The 20343-nt window shown below is 39.4% G+C and overlaps 1 protein-coding gene and 1 long non-coding RNA gene across 2 annotated transcripts; both read left to right on the forward strand.

The window, feature by feature from the left end:
* Nucleotides 1-15119: 15119 nt before the first annotated feature.
* LOC111609201 (piggyBac transposable element-derived protein 3-like) lies at nt 15120-16605 on the forward strand. Its single transcript, XM_023336248.1, has 2 exons — nt 15120-15458; nt 15567-16605. The coding sequence occupies exons 1-2, from the start codon at nt 15266-15268 to the stop codon at nt 16043-16045; spliced, it is 672 nt and encodes a 223-aa protein (XP_023192016.1). The 5' UTR covers nt 15120-15265; the 3' UTR covers nt 16046-16605.
* A 1455-nt stretch (nt 16606-18060) lies between these two features.
* Nucleotides 18061-18661, forward strand: LOC111609202. Its single transcript, XR_002752977.1, has 3 exons — nt 18061-18210; nt 18294-18406; nt 18479-18661. It is a non-coding gene; the product is annotated as an uncharacterized LOC111609202 (long non-coding RNA).
* The last annotated feature ends 1682 nt before the right edge of the window (nt 18662-20343 follow it).

The raw sequence follows: 20343 nt of genomic DNA on the forward strand, positions 1-20343 counted from the left end.
AAATATCAACCATTTCTTCAAGCGAATCAGAAGGAATACATAACTTACTGTATTTAGAAAACTATTGCAGAAGTTTGAACTGTTCCACTATGACTCAATCTTTTCGGTATGGAAGACACAGTGTGTAAAAGATAAATAGAATATTAAAAAGTTGATTTAATTTCAGGATTTATTGCCAAAATGTGATTCACTGTACAAAGTGAGATATGCTTCAAACATTTATTTCTAATAATTTAGATTTTTTTTAATTAGAAATGCCTTCCTACAGTAGGTTGTGGTCATTTATTATAGAGCAAATATAAATATTCACAGAAAGTTGTATCCCAGCTGAAAAGCTTAGTAGAAGAAAAAAAAAAAACGGGGCAAGCAGCTCATTTAAGGCAACCCACCTGAGCTTAGAGCAGTGGTTCCCAAAGTGTGGGGCGCGCCCCCTAGAGGGGGCGCCATGCCATTGCAGAGAGGAGAAGTAGTATGGATGAATGAAGAAAAAAAAGTTACACAAGAGTGTTTCACTGTAAAGATGGTTTGTAGTTTGTTTTGTTGCAACCTGAAGAGTGAAATAAACTTCAGTGGAGTTTGAAAACAAAATATGTTTATAGGTTTATGTCTGGTTGAACGATGTGTGAGCCCAGTTAATTTTTTTTTCTTTGTTGGGGGAGATTTCATTGTAATCCATAGGGGGCCCAGAGAATCTTTGGCTTGGAAGAAAAATAAAAAAAAATTTTCTTTTAGCTGGAAGTAAATTTTGGATTTGATCTGGACTGGAATCCAGGTGTGGAGTTTAAACATCCAGGGATGATTTAGGCAGCCATGTCATCTAGCATTCCAACATTTAGCTGGAAAATTTAGAGCTTTATTCTTCACTCTGATGAAGCCGATCTCATTCTCCAGCAGGAAAATGAACGACAGCAGAACCAGCAGTGCAGACAAGCTGAAGGCCAGAGCTAAAGCTGTTCACACCTCAGCAGATCCGTGTCACGTCACACTCATGCAGTAATTCATGCGAAGTGACTCCAGACTGAATATTAAAGGTATTATACTGTACGTATGTTTCAGCAGGTGACATTTCTGTTTTTAAATCCTTTTTATTGGTGTTATGTAATCCTGCTGGAAATGTATTATCCAATTAAATGTATCTATTCAACAGGATATTTGCTTTTTGTATAGAATTAAAGAAATAATTTCTAAATGATCATCTACTCTCCTGAGTTGCTTCTGATGACATAATTTTCTCTCTGTTTGTAATTGAAGTAAATCTTAAACAGCTTAAATAGGGATATTATGTAAAATGTACTTTTAAATTATGTTCTAATGTTATTCTCTCATCAAAAACACACCTGGCGTGTTGCTTTGCTTGTTTCAAGCTCTCACCTTTTTACCCAAAGCTCCTCTGGTGAGCGTCAGCCGAGCTTCTGCCTCACAGAGCTCCTCCTCCACTCAGCTCCTCCAGACTAGCGGCAGCAGCAATTAGCAAACACCTAGTGGAACTGCACGCCTGCTGCGCTCGTTATACAAACTACAACTCAGTACAACAGTCCTAAAAATGGTTGTAAATGAAGGAGCAGGAGCTTCTTAAAGAGACAGATGCCCAATTTCAAGGTGTCAAATTGCAAAGTAAAATTTTTTAAGCTATGTTTCATATATGTAGCATTTTTGGTGCTATAAAATGTCACAATGACCCTGGAAAATAAGCAAATAGAAGATGTACAGGTGAAGGAAATACCTTATATTTCTCAGTTTATTTCTAAATTTATTTTTCACATTTCAAACTGCATCTCTCTGCCTTGTATCTTTATTTTAACCCCAGATGTTCAGTTTTCTTCCACCACCACAAATGACACAACAGAATAAGTTTTATCATATGCAAAACTGTCTTCCATTTGACATCCTATTTTCATGTATTCCCATGAGATCAATTTAGCTGGAACTGATGTGACAAATTAGACTGCTTTAATTAGTAAACACAGATATTTTTATGTGACTGTGGGAGGAAACTGGAGCATCTGGAGAAAACCCACTCAGGCATGAGAAGACCAAGCAATCCTCACAATCAGAGGAGCTTCATCTTCTGACAATCACTGCGTTTCCACTTTAAATGTGCTCAAATCTTTGTCCATGTTCCACTGACGGTGAGAAAAACGTGATTACGCACATGTGAATAAGCTTGTTCACACAATAAGTCATTAAAAATAACAGCAGCAATGAATGTAACATTTACATGGCATATATTCATAATTCAGCGCTCTTCATCTATAAACCAATCAGAGGAGACGTTGCCGTCTTATTCAGGCGTTGGAGCAACTAACCTTTAATACTTGGAAGCAGCTACGTATGCAGCGTTTGGGGAAATTGTAGAAAGGGTCAGGGCTATGGACTTAACAATTTCTTGTGAACTGTTTTATGCTGAGAGTTCAGCTGCACATTGTATGAAAAAAAGAAAAACAAACCATTATCCTGTCACTTCCTGTTGTCTTCTTTGTCATTTTTGTCAGTAGTAAAAATTTTTGTGATGCAAAAAAGTCTTTCCTTTGCAGTTTTGCCAAATGCACTAATTTCGATATAGCTGAAAAACCAAACCACCTCATCCTAAACCAACAACTTTCTGTTGAAAAATGCGCGTTTCTTCGAAGATGGTGTTTCCATTCAGCTGATTTATTTTTGTAATTCTAATTTCCACGATTTTACAGTTAATGGAAACACATCTAGTGTTTTCATCAAACTGAATTAAAAGCCAAGTGCTTTCCCAACCGATAACTAGCCATAGTTAGCTTCTGTTATCAGACGTGATGGCAGAGACGTAAACGCCGTGATTCTTTGTTCCAGTGTCTTTTTGACTGGTGTTACTTTATGCATCTCTTAGACAATCCAGCTAATGAAGGCGCTTCTTCTGTGTGTCTAACCTGCATTTCAGTGGGATGACCAGGAACAACTTTAGGACATTTGATTATTCACTTGCAGCTACGCTGTAAACAATTCTCACACATCTTCTGATGCCGAAAACCAGAGGTTTGCAACCGATGGGAATGTTCAAAGAATCCCCTCAGGACTCTGACATCTGAAAGAAACAGTCAGATTTTTCTGAAACAGAAACACAGATGCCATAAGTGTGTGTGTGTGTGTGTGCGTGGGCGTGTGTGAGTGCAGAGCAGAGACACACACACACACTCACAACAAAAGACTCCTTTAAGTGGAGAGTGGAAGTAGGCGGAGGCTCACTCTGTTTAGTGGAAACCTTTGATGTCCGACAAGATAAGGGCTTCAAAGGGGAATATGTCTTGAATATTGCTGAGACAGAAAAAAGGCACAATAAGAACGGGCCAAACATAAACTTAATCAGGATGCCAAGGCCCAGAGATCATCTGCTGCCTCCACGTCTTACGCTTTATGGGTTTCCCATCAGCTGGAGTGCTTCCATACCCCCAACTTTAATTTTAGCCAGGTCTCAATGACACCAAAATCCCTGCGTGAAGTTCGGCCCATAAAATAGGAGAAATATGACTGAACATTCAGGGTTTAGTGTAAACCATGAAAACTACATTAACACCACTCTTTAATTATCGCTGGCAAAAATTATCGCTTGGCTGACACGAATCAGGGAAGGTCGGAGTTTCACAATTAGCCTACAGAACCGCTAATTAGGCGATGGACGAACCAAAACGAATGACTGGAAGAGTTAGGATGTAAACAAAGAACAAGAAGATTAAATGCACAAAGACAGCAAATAGAAGAAGATATGAAAAATAAGGTACAAAACTTATTTCGTAATAAATTTAAGCCAAATTTTGTTAAAGTTTTATTGTGAAAAAATATCTAAGTACAATTAAAGACTTGTTTCAGTCTTCACCTGTTTTAGACGGGCAAGTAAAGAATTTCACAACTTGAAATTTTGCCATTATTTTTATTTCTTATTAAACCTTTATTTCACCATTATAGTCCAATTGAGATTAAAAATCTCTTTTACAATGTTTTGTAAAAACATCCTGGCCAAAACTCACAGCGACTCACAGAAGTTACGAAACATTCACAGCAAAAACAGAAAAAGCTAAATAAATTAATCTTAAAATTCCTCAGTTAAAACATTTACAGAAACACGATTCCTTGTCAAAATGAGCAAGAACACGTATAAGACATATAAGTTTAAATCAAAGTTACTTATACACTTAGCTTTAATTTTTAAACAGTCTGTTGCTCACTGGCTTGTTTATCAGAAATAAATCTGCTAGCCATTTAACCGGTAATTCAAGACTGTAAATAAGCTGTAAATTTAAAGTGTTTTAAATTATTAATACACACAGTGGAAATAGTTTTAACACGACATTAGAGCCTAATAACCTTTGGGGTACAGCCAATCAGTGCCAACGGAAATTCATGGCACGTCTTGATTGGCTGCTTGGCAAACGATCGGCAATAGTGTGTCAAGCTGTTCGGTTTGAATATTTCAGAATCGCTCTACAAAACAAAATAATTTAAAAAATCCAGAAATGGGAGAATTTTCTGTGAATAATTTGGAATTATGTCGCACAGAAAAAATCCACAAATAGGTGAATTTGTAAAAGTTGAACCACGAAGAGGTGCAGCCGAATATGTTAAAAGAAAAAGATAAATTTATGTTGAATTTCCGAATAGATCTTTTTTTTATTTGTTCGTTTTGGAAGCCATGTTCTAACTCCAACCAGGCTTTATGTTATTGCTGTTCTGCTCATTCAAAATGTGGAAAAAACATTTCCTTCTGTATTGTGACAGATCTTTCCTTTTTCTCTGACAGTTTTGGTCAAAACATCCTGTTCACAGCGAGAACATATGTACCTCGATAATCTCTCTGCTCTGATAAAAGAAGTAACAAATAAATGACATATTTCATTCAAACTGCAGAATTTATCCCTCCAGGGTTTTTGCTACTTACTGGATGTCTATTGATTGGAGCTTCCAGTCAGGGGAAGAAAACTCTTCCAGTATGAACCAGTTGGCTTAATTGGTCACAGCGTGCTTTTTATTCATTCAATTTGATTTTTTTTTCAGAGGGGAGAAATATGTGAAAATTCATGCTAAGAACAGCAAGTAGGTGTTAATTAAGCATCGACTGTTCTGCTTTGATTAAACTGTTGTTGCATCTGAGCGAAACGAAGTGACGGGAAGTCAGCGACAGATTGCCAACTGGTTCCCCGTTTGCTTTATTTTTCACTGAGGCGTGTCAGTTTTGAGTTAAAAACACGGAGGAGGATTCTGCGAAACGTTAAAGATAACGCTCCGTGTCGTTCATGAGTCAAATGGGGAGAAAAATGGATTCAGACGTGGCATTTTCACTTCAAAGGTCAACGTGTAGAGAACATTTTCTGCAGCAGAGTTATCTGGGTTATTATTTCATTTTTCATCTCCACAGACGTAATCGTAGCCGTGTAACGTCCGAGCTTAATGCTTCTTCAGGATTAAAGCTGTTTAGCAGTTTCACTACTTTAATTTGAAAAAAGAAATGAAATTAACCAGTGAAGATGTCCCTGGTGTTGGTTTAAAAAAGCCTCTGGATAAATTATTATTTTATAAATTACACTTTAAATTGGAGTTAATTTATATCTGTTATTCTTTGACACCTAATCTGTAATAAACAGAAGATAATAAATGCATAGATGTACAAATATAGATGCTGTGCCTCTAGGCTTTGTCTGGATGAGATGTTTATATTTAATATGAGTTTCTGAAAAGTCTTCTAGTTCACATGTGGATACCTGTAACAATATCTGAACAACCTGAGGCTCTGCACTGTATGAACAAACAGAAAAAGTTAAATTAAACTGTAAAATATGAGTCTATTTCAATATTCATTCAGTTGCTTCCCGTTTTGTTTCCTCTAGATGATTTGTACAGCTTCAGCTTTAATACTATAAACTGCAGCAAGGTTAAAGATATTTTTGTTAGAATCATTAAACATCACAGTTTGACTTTTAATTATAAATTATATGAATAGTATGACAGTGCTAATTATCCAATTTAGCATATTTGATACCAAAACATAACAGAGTGTCTTTGAAAAGTATTAGCCCCCAAACCAATACCAACACATTTGGTCAAGACCGTTTTTTAGAAAAATCTGTCTGCATTTCGCAACAATTCACAGTTTTTACTTAGATTAAGTTTAAACATTTATGCAGTCTTTTACTAAAATATACAAGAACAGTGTTTATGAAGAAGCTTCCTCATTAAAATGAAGCATATGGTGCATTATGATGTTACCAGAGGAAAACCAGTCTGATAAAATCCTGGCCTGCATCTCCCCCTCAGCCTCATTGACACTCCCTGGTTGTGCATTGGCTCTGCGCTGACGGGTGACTGGCTGCCAGTACAGAGAATAGGATTTGGCCTTGGCCAGCCAAGATGTGCTGCCTTCAAGTTTCCCTAAGGTTCATCAGCCCCTCCTCCATGCTCTCAATTAGGAGTCCTTCCCCTCGTTAGGGCCATCTGCATTGGAGATAATTAAAGGGAGGCAAGCTCTAATGCAGGAGTGGGCTCTTGAATCGGCCCATTGATCTTATGTCCCGGATATTTCCACCAGCAAAAATTCCCCTACTGCATCAATACTCAGCTGCATGCATATAGTGGAATGACTTTATGTTGATTAGGTCACTATTGGCATTTTTAATGATCTCTGTTAGAGGAAATCTCCAGAAACGGCTTGGGCCGAGCCTCACAGAGCAGCAGATTGACCTTTAGGGTGAGAAGTTAACTTAGCAGCAGGTTGTGCACATGGTGCCTCACTGGCTGTGTTCTGTCCATCCATTTTCTTCCGCTTATCCGAGGTCGGGTCGCGGGGGTAGCAGCTTCAGAAGGGAGGCCCAGACTTCCCTCTCCCCGGCCACTTCTTCCAGCTCTTTCGGGGGAATCCCGAGGCGTTCCCAGGCCAGCCGAGAGACATAGTCCCTCCAGCGTGTCCTGGGTCTTCCCCAGGGCCTCCTCCCGGTGGGACGTGCCCGGAACACCTCACCAGGGAGGCGTCCAGGAGGCATCCTGACCAGATGCCCCTCAACTGGCTCCTCTCGATGTGAAGGAGCAGCGGCTCTACTCTGAGTCCCTCCCAGATGACTGAGCTTCTCACCCTATCTCTAAAGGAGAGCCCAGCCACCCTACGGAGAAAACCCATTTCGGCTGCTTGTATCCGCGATCTCGTTCTTTCGGTCATGACCCAAAGCTCATGACCATAGATGAAGGATCGATTTACCGGTCGATCTATGTTCCCACCTTCATCTATGGTCATGAGCTTTGGGTCATGATCATAGATGAAACATGGAAACACAGTCATTATATGGTTAATGGCTGTGTTTCCATTAACCATATAACTGAACAATTTTACATTTCAAAAGTGAATTATCTTAATGGAAACAAGGCCGTTTTAGAAAAAAACTCGTCGATAAAAAGATGAGGTGGAAATTGGTCACATGATCAACAACCAGATGTTGGAAACAACATAGAAGAAAACGACAGGAAGTAGCTGGAGGATGTGTTAATGACTTATCACATGAATAAACTTATTCACGTGTGATTTTAATTGTGTTTCTTTTTTAATAAAAACACCTCAATTGTGAAATTGTGTTTTTTCAACATTAGCGGAATATTGACAAAGATTTGTGGACATTTATAATAGAGATGCAGCCTCTCTCACAGGAAAAGCTTCGAATGGCTCTTGGAAGTGATGATGGACAATTATGTAAAGAACCAGACCTGACCTTATTGTGTTGACAGGGATTTGGTGGTGACCGCTACAGAAAGCATGTTCGGAGTGCTTCCCCATTGATCTGCAGTCAGACCGTGACACAATCTCAATGTCTGACTCTTAGCCACGTCAAACAGCTATAAGGTTGAGCAGGAAGGGCGGTCAATACCTCACAACCTCCTCCAACGCCTCAGCAGTCTGTTTACACAAGGGGCCTCTTCAGCTTAATCACTGGTATTTACAAACCGTTAGCGTCGTTAAGTGAATTAACCGTGGGCTGGACGTAGAGGAGAGGTGTTTGATGTGGGCGGAAGACCGGACATTATCACCTGGAACCAGCTTCTTATGGGGCGACAATAGAGCTGATGGCAGAAGTCGCAGATGGCGGCGGACATTAGAGGCGGAAAAGATGGCGCGTTTTTGGCATGCGCGATTCCTGCAGAGCCTTGTTTCTGCTGTGATGAGGTGAAAACAGGGCAGATGGGATACAGGTGATGGAAATGGGCTGAATCCAACCTCCGAGGCACAATGTGGCTCTGATGGGAGGCGGGGACCAGGCTGCGGTGGGAGGCGGCGGCTAAAACAAAGCTGAGGTCAACACATTGGGAGTCTCTGTGGAGGAGGAGCGAGTGACAGGTGCATTACGGCCTGCTGCTGTGGCTGTATGGACCAAACTCAGGGGAAAGGGAAAGGCTGCATGGCTGTAACGATTTTAGAGTCAGCGTGACAAAGTGTGGAGTGCGAACAAAATCTCCTGTGATGCTCAGACCTGCTGAAAGTTGATGCTTCTGCTCTGCAGTGTAGCTAAAAGCAGCACCGAGGAACTGGAGGCAGCTGGTGGAAAAGTTTCTCCTTCCAGAAGTTGACGCCCAGAACCATCAGATGCTGAAAACGCACAGACGCGGCACAAAAAACTGATGAGGGAAGTTCACTAATTATGCTCTGAATCTTTGGGTTGCATAATATCCAGCTCTAAAGACCGGTTGACTTAATCGCCGACTTTCATTAACTGTGCGAAGGCTAATGATTTTCTCCCATGTTGACGTTGATATTCTGTCTCTGAAACAGAGAGGGATCATTAACGTCCACGATAATATTCCTTGTTCTTAGTGATGCAAACCCAGACACATAAACGATGCACCGCTCAACAGGGACCCGATTATGGATCACAGGGGCCCAGTCGACCCAGCATACGCAGCCATTCATTTGTCCTGGCGGGACCCAGGTGACGGGGTAAAGGTGTGCACAGGGGCACCGCAGACCTTCAGCAGTGGAAACTAATTACCCTCAGTAGTAATTATGAGAGCACAGCTCAGGTCTGACCTTGGCAAACTGATTTTGTGCCATGCAGGGGAGAAATTCATCACCTGATGTCACAAACAATATGAAGAGTAGAATCCTGTTGGCTTTGGACGCCACAGAGAAGAGCGAACATGCTGGAATACGGTTTTATTTCGCCTTACACATGATGCTGGGCTGCGGTGGGCGGCCAGCATGACTGAAAAGTATGCAGAGTGGCAACATGTGTGCAATATAAATAAATAAATGCATAACTGGGGCATTTTCACAGCAGAAAGAGTGACATTTAGATTTTCAAGCCTGAAGAGTTGCATCTAAATTGATGAAAAGAGTGAAGCTGTGTTCAGACAAATGCTGTCTGCCTACAAGGTCACAGCACTTATGTTTGAGCTGTTTGGTTACACAATGTTCGTTTTGACTGTTTATGAAAGTTTTGACTGGATCAAGGATGATCTTTTCCCAGCAACAGACTCATAAAGCTCAGGTTTTATGAAAATATATAAATATTTAACAGGACGAACAGGCAGGGTGTGGGGTACGTAAGGAAGTGGATGTCTACAATCTGCAGCTTTTTCAAACCAATTAGCAACAACACTCTGACCACTGACAGGGGAGGTAAACACTACAGCCTTTTTCATAAATCACTGTCAACCTGGGCCCAACGTGCCGCCGTTCTGTCATTGTGTGATTTATTTAACAACAGAACAAGTATGGGTGGGGGAAGCCTGGTTGGTTGAAGTTGACTTTCCAGTTTTGTGTCTCTGAGACACAAAGAAAGGTTAATCACAGAACTGAAAGGCAGAAGTACCTTCTGCTAACACGACTTTCTTTGCAATCAAAATCAAAGATTTTGGGGTCCTAATTCAAAAACAGTACTGCTATTTCTGCTATGAATTATGTTAAATGTGACTTTTTATTAATTGCCGTATTGATCACGGACTGTAACTCCACATCATGTAAGTAAGCCAATGTTTTTGGACAATTTTTAGAGAAATTTGGAGTAAAAATCTGAAAATAAATGTGGGGATCTGTTGATTTTGTGTGAATTTTGCAGGTTTGTGAAAAACTGGAGGGATTTTAATGATGTAATTTGGGGTCCAGAGTAGAGGGCCTCATAAAACACTATGGAGGGCCGGATTCGGCCCCTGGGCCTCGAGTTTGATGCATGTGTCCCAGCACATATTTACTATATATCTACACAGATATATTGTGTCTTAGTAGCACTTTTTGACTTTTTTAACAAAAAAATCCGCAACAGCCTGGCTTGGCGAATTAAAACCAACATTGCTCACTAGATAAGACCAGCTTTGTTTATTTGGCTGATATTGCTGATCAATTTTATGAAAGCATTATCAATTTCCTATCAATTAAAACAGAATATCTGATAAATCAGTTATTCTGTGGATGTTGCCAGGTCTGTTTTCCCCAGAAACTAACAGCAGAGCACAAGAGCGCATAATTCCTTCAGAGAGTCTTTAACAAATCAAAATCTTTTGCTCATCAAAAAATAAGGAGGTTCTATTCAAACTGACCCAATAAAAGAGCTGCTGTAGGCAAGCCAGCTCCTTCAGGTTCAGAAATAAAAATGTGGAGAAATGGAGAAAGATGCTCTGATTTTATAGATTGTGTTTCCTTATCCGTTCTGCGGACAGTCGAGTCGGTTCATCACAGTAAAAGCAGATGGAGATGATGTTTTGACTGATCATAGCAGTTACATTTCTCCTCCAGGAAACACATTTAACTGTCACCCACAACCTGCTGCTGCTCTACTCTGAGTTTCTTGAGCGATAAGAATATTTTTTTCCTCACTCTGTCAATGCTGGATTGTGTTTCTGTAATTTTCAGTTTTACTTCACTGCAGTTTCAGGGTTTCTTGAGATGAAAATTCAGATGTTAGATTTGTCTTTCAGTTCATAGATCCAGTCTTAAATACTATTGACAAAAAAACAGCTAATATGCCAACAAGCAGGTCAGGGGATTTATTTTGTTTCTGGATTTTTTAAATTGCTAAACTGCTTTCTAGTAACAGAGTTATAGCGATTTGAAAAGTTTTTAACTGAAGCAAGTAAGGATTCAGATCTGCAACAGACGCAATTTTCTTCTTGACAGAGAAACATTACATTCATTATAGGAAGAAGGCAGGGATTGCTCTAAATGTATTGCATCAGTTTATTCTGCTTTATATTCTCCCCATGCTGTTATAGTCTTGGCATAAGAGGTCACAGGTGGAGACAAGCTGTGACATCTGCCAGGCTGAATCCATTCATGTCTTCAGAGGAAAACAGAAAAGGCATCAGTCTTTTGAAGCTTTATGGGTCGGTTCAGTGGAATGACAACACAGGAAAAGGAAGCCCTGCATGATAAAAATTTACTGCAGCACCGAGAAGACCGAGGATGAGGACGATCTTTTCCTCTCACATGGATGTTAAGTGTCGTAGAACCTGTCAGTTTTAGCTACGACTCATAAACGAGTGTTTCCCATGAACATACTGCTTGACATTTCGCATGTTTGCATATCCGTCATTACAAATTTGCAATGTTAAAAATCACAAATAAAAAACAGAATAATTTTAGACTAGTGCTCAGCAGGGGTCTTCAAATATTTTAAGGTAAAACAGAAAAATAGCAAACAAGCCAATTAAACTATTATAATATGAATAAAAACAGCTTATATGTTCGTTTCAGTCTCTATTTTAATGGATGATGCTGCTGGGAGGATCAGAGCTAATGTTAGCTCTGGTCAGTATTAGCATAGATGTTTTAGCTAGCTAACAGCCAAGAAGACGGCTGTTAGCTAGCTGCCTCTTTAAACGGAGCAGAGTTTGTTTTCCCGATTGGTTTGGACTTTTTGTGAAGGTGTCAATACATACAGCAGAACCACACAACTGTACTGAGATCCACATGTCGAGGAGGTTTCAGTGCGATTCCGAACAAACTCTGGTGTCGTTCACTTCTGGTGTGAATACAGACCTGCCTCCAGTCGAATCAACTACAGGAAATGGCTCTTTTGGGCTTCACAAGCCACCGTTACTCAGCATCATGGTACAAATTAGCCCCTTATTGCTGCCAACGCTACGACTGCATGAATGCTATGTGTCTACTTCGACGTGCAGCTCACAAATTAAAATATCACATCGTGAAATCTGCGTTGAATGAGCTGATCTAAACTTTCACACTGGTGTTGCAGCCGTAATAACTGCGCAAATGTGCACAACAAAAATGCAGAACGCAGGACTTCCACGCTAGTTTTTTTGGTAACACTTTATTTGAAGGGGTGAGCATACACTGTAAAAAAAGTCAGTAAATTTACGGTACAAAACTGTAAAAAACCAACAGTTTTTGACCGTCGTATCCAAAAACATTGCATTACCGTAGAAATTACATGGAACTACCGTAAGTCGAAACTGCAAAGAAAGTCAGTAAATTTACGGTAAGAAATGGTAAAAGACCAACAGTTTTTGACCGTCGTACCCAAAAACATTGCATTACCGTAGAAATTACATGGAACTACCGTAAGTCGAAACTGCAAAGAAAGGCAGTAAATTTACGGTAAAAAATTGTAAAATGCCAGCAGTTACTGACCAGAATATTCACAGCATTATACTGCCGTAGAAAATACATGGCATTATCATAACTGAATAAACATATATCCTAAATAATTGTGACAGTCACGAATGTAGAAAATACAGAAATATAGTGTAAAAATATAAGTAATTGTAAAGTTCTTAAAAAATTGTAATATTGCCAGCAGTTAATTACCCTAAACTTAACAGTAGCAATCAGCCAAAATTACAAATTTTGCTGATGTTTAGATCTACAATGTAAAAGCGTAAACAAGACTGCAAAATAATTTTTTACAAAGAACAGAATGCTGGTGTGATATTTTGGTTTCTTTTTTAATAATGCCTTTAATACACCAAACTGAAATCTCAGCAGTAGACCAGGCATCGATCTGGCGATCCACCGATTGCAAAGCAAACTCCTACAGCCAACGCCACCATCATTTATGAGAGCATTTGATCATTAACATTAAGAGAACTGTATGTTAGCCCCTCTTGCTTGAATGAAGCTGAAGTTGGTTTCCAATTGCTGCTTCCAATTTGGGAAATGGCTAAAGGGCAATTCCACCTAATTTTTCACTGCAATCAGCATCTTTAATTTACTCTAGCTAAAAAACTACAACACCTAGACTCTTCAAATCTGGACTAGATTATTCTCAACTCATATCAGAATATTTAAAACCAAGTGTGGGATTTGTAAAACCTTTATCTGATTTGTGAAACTTCAATAAAGAACAATTCTAGTGTTATCCAAAATCATACAAGTTGTAAAGTCACCCATCATTGAAGTTTCACAAATCCCACACTTGGTTTTGAATATTGTGCTATTAGTAGAGAATAGTCTAGAGCAGGGGTCCCCAAACTTTTTCCTGCGAGGGCCACATAGCTGTTCCTTTCTCTGCTCGGGGGCCGGTCTTAGTTTTTGGAGAAAGATACCTTAGAAACTTATTGTCGGCGGGGGGGGGGGGGGGGGGGGTGTTCTGTCTTTGAAACTGTCGAGGGGGGGGGGGGGGGGGGGGGGGGGGGGGGGTTGCTGACTACGACACATTCGCGGTCGCTTTTAGATAGATTTTTACCCAGAATGGAAATGGAAAAAACCGTGAGTGAAACGGTGACTGGGACTGACTAGTATATATTTGAGGGAAAGTTAGTTTAACATCTGCTCAAGAGCCCCCTGGTGGTTGAAGAGAAATCCACAAACCAGAAAATACAATATATGAAAAAATACACTGAATGCTCTCTGGTATGAGGAGGCGGGCCAGATCCGGCATTGCCAGACCAAATGACGCAGGCCGTAGTTTGGGGACCCCTGGTCTAGAGAGTTTTTCATTTTGTAATTGTGATAAATAGTAGGGTTTACAGTAAATGGAGACTGTTATTTGTCATGTAAACAAATAATTATCTAGTTTGCATTGCTGCTTGATCCTTCAGCATCAGCAGCAAGATTCTTTTAACTCTGTTCCTGTAGTGGTGTCCTGAACTCAACACAGTAAAGTCACTGTGCTAACTAAGGTTGCTAACTAGGGTGCTGAGAGCCCAGTAGGCCTGGTCCTTGTCAAGATGCTGCTACTGTCTTTGAAATCAAATTTCTGCTATTTTTGCACGTTCAGGAGGAGAAGGGCAACACATCACAGGTGAGTCCCTTTCACGGTTTCAACTGAAGTTAGCTAACTTTAACCAACTGACAAAGAAATGTGTAGTTTCTGAGCCATGCTGTTTATGTACATGCACTGCAGCTAGATATTTTTACTATATGGAACATTTAATCTTCACAGATGCAACACTTCCATTAATGTTTCTGTAGGAACGGCTGCATAGATTATATTTCTGGTCTACTTCAGACTACATGTGCTTAAAGTTATTGTTAATGGCAGAAGCAACTTTTTCCAAGTTTGGTTCAATAATTAATTTGAATTACTTTGAGTGTGAAATGTTCATGCATGCAAGTTAAATCTCTGAAGAACATGTTAGCTTTTGTTTCAATACTTTGGTAATACTTAGAAGTATAAAGCTTGGCATCAGAGATATTATTTAATATTTTCCTTTGACCTCTTGACTCTCACACCCAAAATACTTGCACTAAAGTCACTGGGTCCATGACAGTTGAAGGATTTGAAGATAAGAGAATTTAAATATTAATATTTTACAGCTTTTCTCAGTTTGGGTGCATCTCTCAGAACAGAATTGAAATTCTTAAAACTACCTGTTCAATCTTCAAATTACTGTGTCACTTCTGCACATCAAAAAAATTAGTTTTGCAAGTTTTGCTTTTGTACATCATGTAGCTGGTTATGTACACTTCTATGCTTTTATAATTGTAATTTGCTTTTATCGTCTTGATCAAAATATGTTAACCCTCCTGTTGTCCTCGGGTCAAAATGACCCGCCACTGTGTTAAACCCCCCCCCCCCCAAACAATCCCCTAAATGTAATTTTTTTAACTTGAGATTTTAAGACTTTTCCTAGATTGGCCCAGACAATAGAAAAAGTTCAGTGTTGCTTTTATTCTCATTTCCATGTAAGCTGTACAAAAAAAGGTACAAAGATGGTCTTCAGGTCAAAATGACCCGTGAGGCAAATGGAGTTGAAATCAAGGTCACAGAGTTATTTACAAACCATAAAATGTTACAAAGTTTTAGTTGTGTCTCAGATCAATCAGTAGCAGAAGTGAGCAGAGAGTGGAAGGCCAATTTTCCGAGCCACAATGCCAGTCAAACTCTTTCACACCTACTCAAGACTGATGCGATTTGATGACCGTGAATCAAGACCAGCAAGACGTATGACAGACAAACTTGCAGCCATAAGAGAGGTATGGGACAAGTGGGTGGAGCGGTTGCCCTACCTCTACAATCCAGAGCCTGATGTAACAGTGGATGAGCAACTGGTTCCATTTAGAGGTAATCTGTTTTCATATTTGTAATAAAAGTGATTTTCACTATTGATTTCTTTGACTGTTTTCTGTGACACTGATACTAATCACTGATGCTAATGTCTTTTGTCCAAAGGTTGTTGTCCTTTCCGGCAGTATATGCCCAGCAAGCCAGCAAAATATGGGATCAAGTCATGGGTGGCTTCTGAATCAAGCTATGCTTGGAAAATGCAAGTCTATACTGGGAAGTCAACCAGTGGATGCCCAGAGAAGAACCAGGGGTTGCGAGTTGTGCTTGATGTGACAGAGGGACTGAGGGGTCACAATGTGACATGTGACAATTTCTTCAACTCTTATGAACTCGGACAGCAGCTCCTGAAGAGGAAGATCACCATGGTTGGTACAGTTCAAAAGAACAAGCCTGAGCTCCCACCTGCACTGCTTGGGTCAAAGGAGAGAGAGGTCTTCTCCTCAAAGTTTGCCTTCACACCCACCACCACTCTAGTTTCCTACCTCCCAAAGAAAAACAAGAATGTAGTTCTTCTGAGCACACTGCACAAAGACGGCGACATTAGTGACCGTGAGGACAGGAAGCCAATCATCATCCTGGAATAAAACCGAAACAAAGGAGGTGTGGACAACCTAGATAAGGTGATTGGAGCATATAGCTGCAGAAGAATGACTGCCCGCTGGCCCCTGGTCATCTTCCACAACATCATTGATGTGTCCTCCTACAATGCCTTTGTGATTTGGATAGAGATCAACCCAACCTGGATGTCTCATAAGCACAACAAGAAGAGGGTGTTCCTGGAGCAGCTAGGAAAGGCACTTGTAACTCCACTCATTGAAAGAAGGAAGCATGTCCCCCACACAGAAGCCTCAGCAGCAGTTGTGAAAGCTATTCAGAGTGCAGCAGCTCCTGATCAACCTGAGGATCCATCTACCACAGCCACTTCCTCAGCTAAGCCAAGTAAGAGGAAGAGATGTCAGTTCTGCCCTCAGACTGTAAAACACATACTGTGTGCTGCAGGTGTAAGAAATATATCTGCAAAGGCTGTGCACTTGCATACTGCCCTACATGTGCCAATTAGTTGAATGGGTTATGTTATTTTTCATATTTTTGTATTGTACATCCTCTTGTTCACTGGAGAAAAGTAAAAGAAAATTAGTCACTGTGATGAATAAAAATGCATTCGAAACTCATTTTGCACATTTTTTTTCTTAAGCTATAGAAATTCAAGTGGAGAGGGAAAAGTCAAGTATTCACACATTTTGTGGTGAGTGACAATATACAAGATAGAATTTGGTGTTTAAAATTCAATTAAGCTGCTTATATTGGGGGTTTATTGAAGACGGGTCATTTTGACCCGGAGGATAAAGGGTGTATACAGAAAATGAGGACAACAGGACAACAACGTGTCTGTGTTGAATTCTCAACTTCCAAAATAGCATCAGTTCATTGTGTAAGTCTTAACATGCATAAGTCTTAAAGTTGTCATAATGTGAATCATATATTAATTAATTTATATTCTATTATTTTCTAAATCTGTCCTGAATTGGTAAATTGCTCCCAAGTGAGTCCTGAGTTTCTCTAACAGGTCAGTGTATGAACCATTAGCTCAACCAACGATCAACCAGTTTTCTGAAACAGATTGGAGGTGCATCTTGTGAACCATCAGTTGGCAACATTATGCTCTATATAGTCAGAACACAACACAATGTTACATGTCTGAGAACTGATGAACAAGTATCTGGGCAGAGTGAACAGCCAGAGAGAAGAAGAGGAGTGAGGCTGAGGAGGAAATAGTTGGGAGGAAAGCAGAAGAAGAGTCAGAAGAGGCTGAGGACATCTGCCAGTTTCCATCAGTCCAACATCAGGACATGGCTGAGACCCACAACATGATGCTGATGGAGGTCCTCCCACCCTACTGTTCATTCCTTAACCCCACTGAGGAAAAAAGATTCCTCAGTGGAGTTAAGGAACAAAGTGACTATGGAAATTAAAATGTAATGTAATTTCTACAGCACTGTACAGTTTTCCTTGAGGAGATTGTCCTGTGGCTCCTTTTCTACTTTTTTTGTTCTCTGCATTTCTGTCTTTTTCTTTCTGAATCACCATGGCATGGTCCATGAATAAATTATAGCAAAAGCGTAAATCAGTGTTTCTCAATCCTGGTCTTCAGCGTCACCCTGTCCTGCAGGTTTAGGTATTTCCCTTCTGCCACACACCTGAATTGTATCTCTGGATGATTAACAAGCTTCTGCAGTACTTGATTGTCATCCAATCATTTGAATCAGCTGTTCTGGAGTAGAGGCACATCTAAAACATGCAGAGCAGGGGGGCGTTGAGGACCAGGGTTGAGAAACACTGGCGTAAATGATCCTTTTGTAGTCTCTTCTCATGACTAATCGATTTGACTGTCTTATCTGTACATAGAGAGACTATAACTTATTATTTTGAGTCACTGATATGTTAACAGACAGGATTTTAAGAGCTGAACTAAGGATTTTGAAAGCAAACAAATGCTATTTTTCCTGTTTCTACAAATTGTTTTGAGAAATGCGCTTACTGTTTTGTAAATGCCAACAATGACTCGAGAAATGCACCAAAAGTGACTGAGAAAAACTAACCTAGCATAAATTGTCTCAGCTGTATCAATTTGTTTGCCTGTATGAAAAGTGTTCACATTTACAGCTTTGTTTCTGCTAGCTTGCAGGAAATGTAACTTACATAAATGGTTGAAGACAACCTATTGGCCTTCATGAGACTCAGATAAATGGTGAGTATCTATTTCATAAATTGCCTAAAACAGTTATATTTGTTTTTATTTGTTTTTTGTTTGTGTATTTTGTCTGGTTGCAGACCAGAGGATCACACCTGTTGACAACAAACAAAGGTTTAACTACTGAATTTTCAGTCAGAAATGATCACACCACCTGGTTGAAGTACCTGTGTCCATATGCAAGTCAACAAAGGTGAAACAAACATTTAAGCGAATAAGATGTTCATGTAGTGCATCTTTCTAACTTTTTCTTTTTGTTTTCCAGCAGAGAGGAAACACCCGATTGACAACATGCGAGTCTCAATTTCAACCTGTGACTGGGAAGACTACAACCATCCTGAGCAACGTCTGATCTCAGCGACTTGTGACTCTCAACCCAGAACAAGAATCCTTTTATCACCATTTTGTCTTCTACAATATGTTATCTCTTATGTGGACACATACTGTTTGTTTTGTTTTTGTTTTCCAGATCTCAGTAATACCGTGAGGAAACTGGACATAAAATAGAATCAGTTCTTTTTTTAACTTGACTTTTTAAATAGAAATTGTTTCTTTAAGTGGATTACTCGTAATCTGTATTTTTGTTTAATTAGAAATTATTTTCTTTATAACTTTCTGTATAGAAATGCTTGACAAGTTACACTTCCTTGGTTGTTGTACTATAATTTGTATGGTAAAATTCTGGTAGGAACAGAGACCAGTAATTTACCATAAGTTTTTTTTGGGGGGGAGGGTTTACAATAAAATGTCAATATATCATACAGTCTGGATGTGTTTTTCACTCATGTAGATATTATGCCTCAGTCAGCATGACCGTATTTACTACGGCAAAACCACATTTTATTTTTTTTAAAATATTTTAGGAAGTACGGTATTTTACCGTATATTAAAAATACGGTAAAATCCTGCATGTACAAAATACGGTGAAAAACTGGCAGCTGTGGTTGCCAGACTTTTACCGTATATTAAAATTACGGTAAAATCCTGCATTTACAAAATACGGTGACAAACTGGCAGCTGTGGTTGCCAGAAATTTACCGTATATTAAAAATACGGTAAAATCCTGCATTTACAAAATACGGTGACAAACTGGCAGCTGTGGTTGCCAGAATTTTACCGTATTTTAAAAATACGGTAAAATCCTGCATTTAGCAAATACGGTAAAAAACTGGCAGCTGTGGTTGCCAGAATTTTACCGTATTTCAAAAATACGGTAAAATCCTGCATTTAGCAAATACGGTAAAAAACTGGCAGCTGTGGTTGCCAGAATTTTACCGTATTTTAGAAATACGGTAAAAAACTGGCAGCTTTGGTTGCCAGAATTTTACCGTATTTTAGAAATACGGTAAAAAACTGGCAGTTTTGGTTGCCAGACTTTTACCGTATAAAGACGGTAAACTTCTGGCAACTCAGCTGCCAGTTTTTTACCGTAAAATGAGGCCGTTTTTTTTTACAGTGTAAGACTGAAATAACGCCTGTCATGAACATGAAGGAATCTTTATGAACGTTTATGACTGTTGTCATGATGTGTCATCTGGTAAATAATGACACTTTTAATGCAAAGCTGACACCTTTAACAAACTTTCACTGCAAGTTTTAATGCAACTTTGAATTAAAAGTGTCATTATTTACTGAATAATGCAAAGTTGACACTTTCAACGAACTTTTAATGAGATTTTGCATTAAAAGTGTCATTATTTAGCGAATCACACTTCATGACAACAGTCATAAACGTTCATAAAGACTCCTTCAGGTTTATGACGGTGTGATATTATTCACATCCCTTCAAATAAATGTTTTTATTTTCTGGGTCTGTGCTCTGCCACCATTTCTGACCAATAGGAGCAATGATCATCACCCATGTGGCTTTGCTTACAAGGTATAGTACACTTGCAAAAAGCACAATGTGAAAGCAAATCACAACAAATGTAAAAGAATAAAATCTGGACCAAACAAGCCAAACCAAAGGTCTTTCCTGGTGGGATTACAGGTTTATTCATTGATTCAAATGATAGCCAGAGTTTATTTAAACAACAAGTTCACCTGAACATAAATAGCAGAAATCTGCTTCACAGGCAAGACGATGAATACTCATCACCGCCCAAAAGACCACCACTTCAAAAAAAAGGT

The sequence above is a fragment of the Xiphophorus maculatus genome, chromosome 7, assembly GCF_002775205.1.
Source record: "Xiphophorus maculatus strain JP 163 A chromosome 7, X_maculatus-5.0-male, whole genome shotgun sequence".
Lineage (NCBI taxonomy): Eukaryota > Metazoa > Chordata > Actinopteri > Cyprinodontiformes > Poeciliidae > Xiphophorus > Xiphophorus maculatus.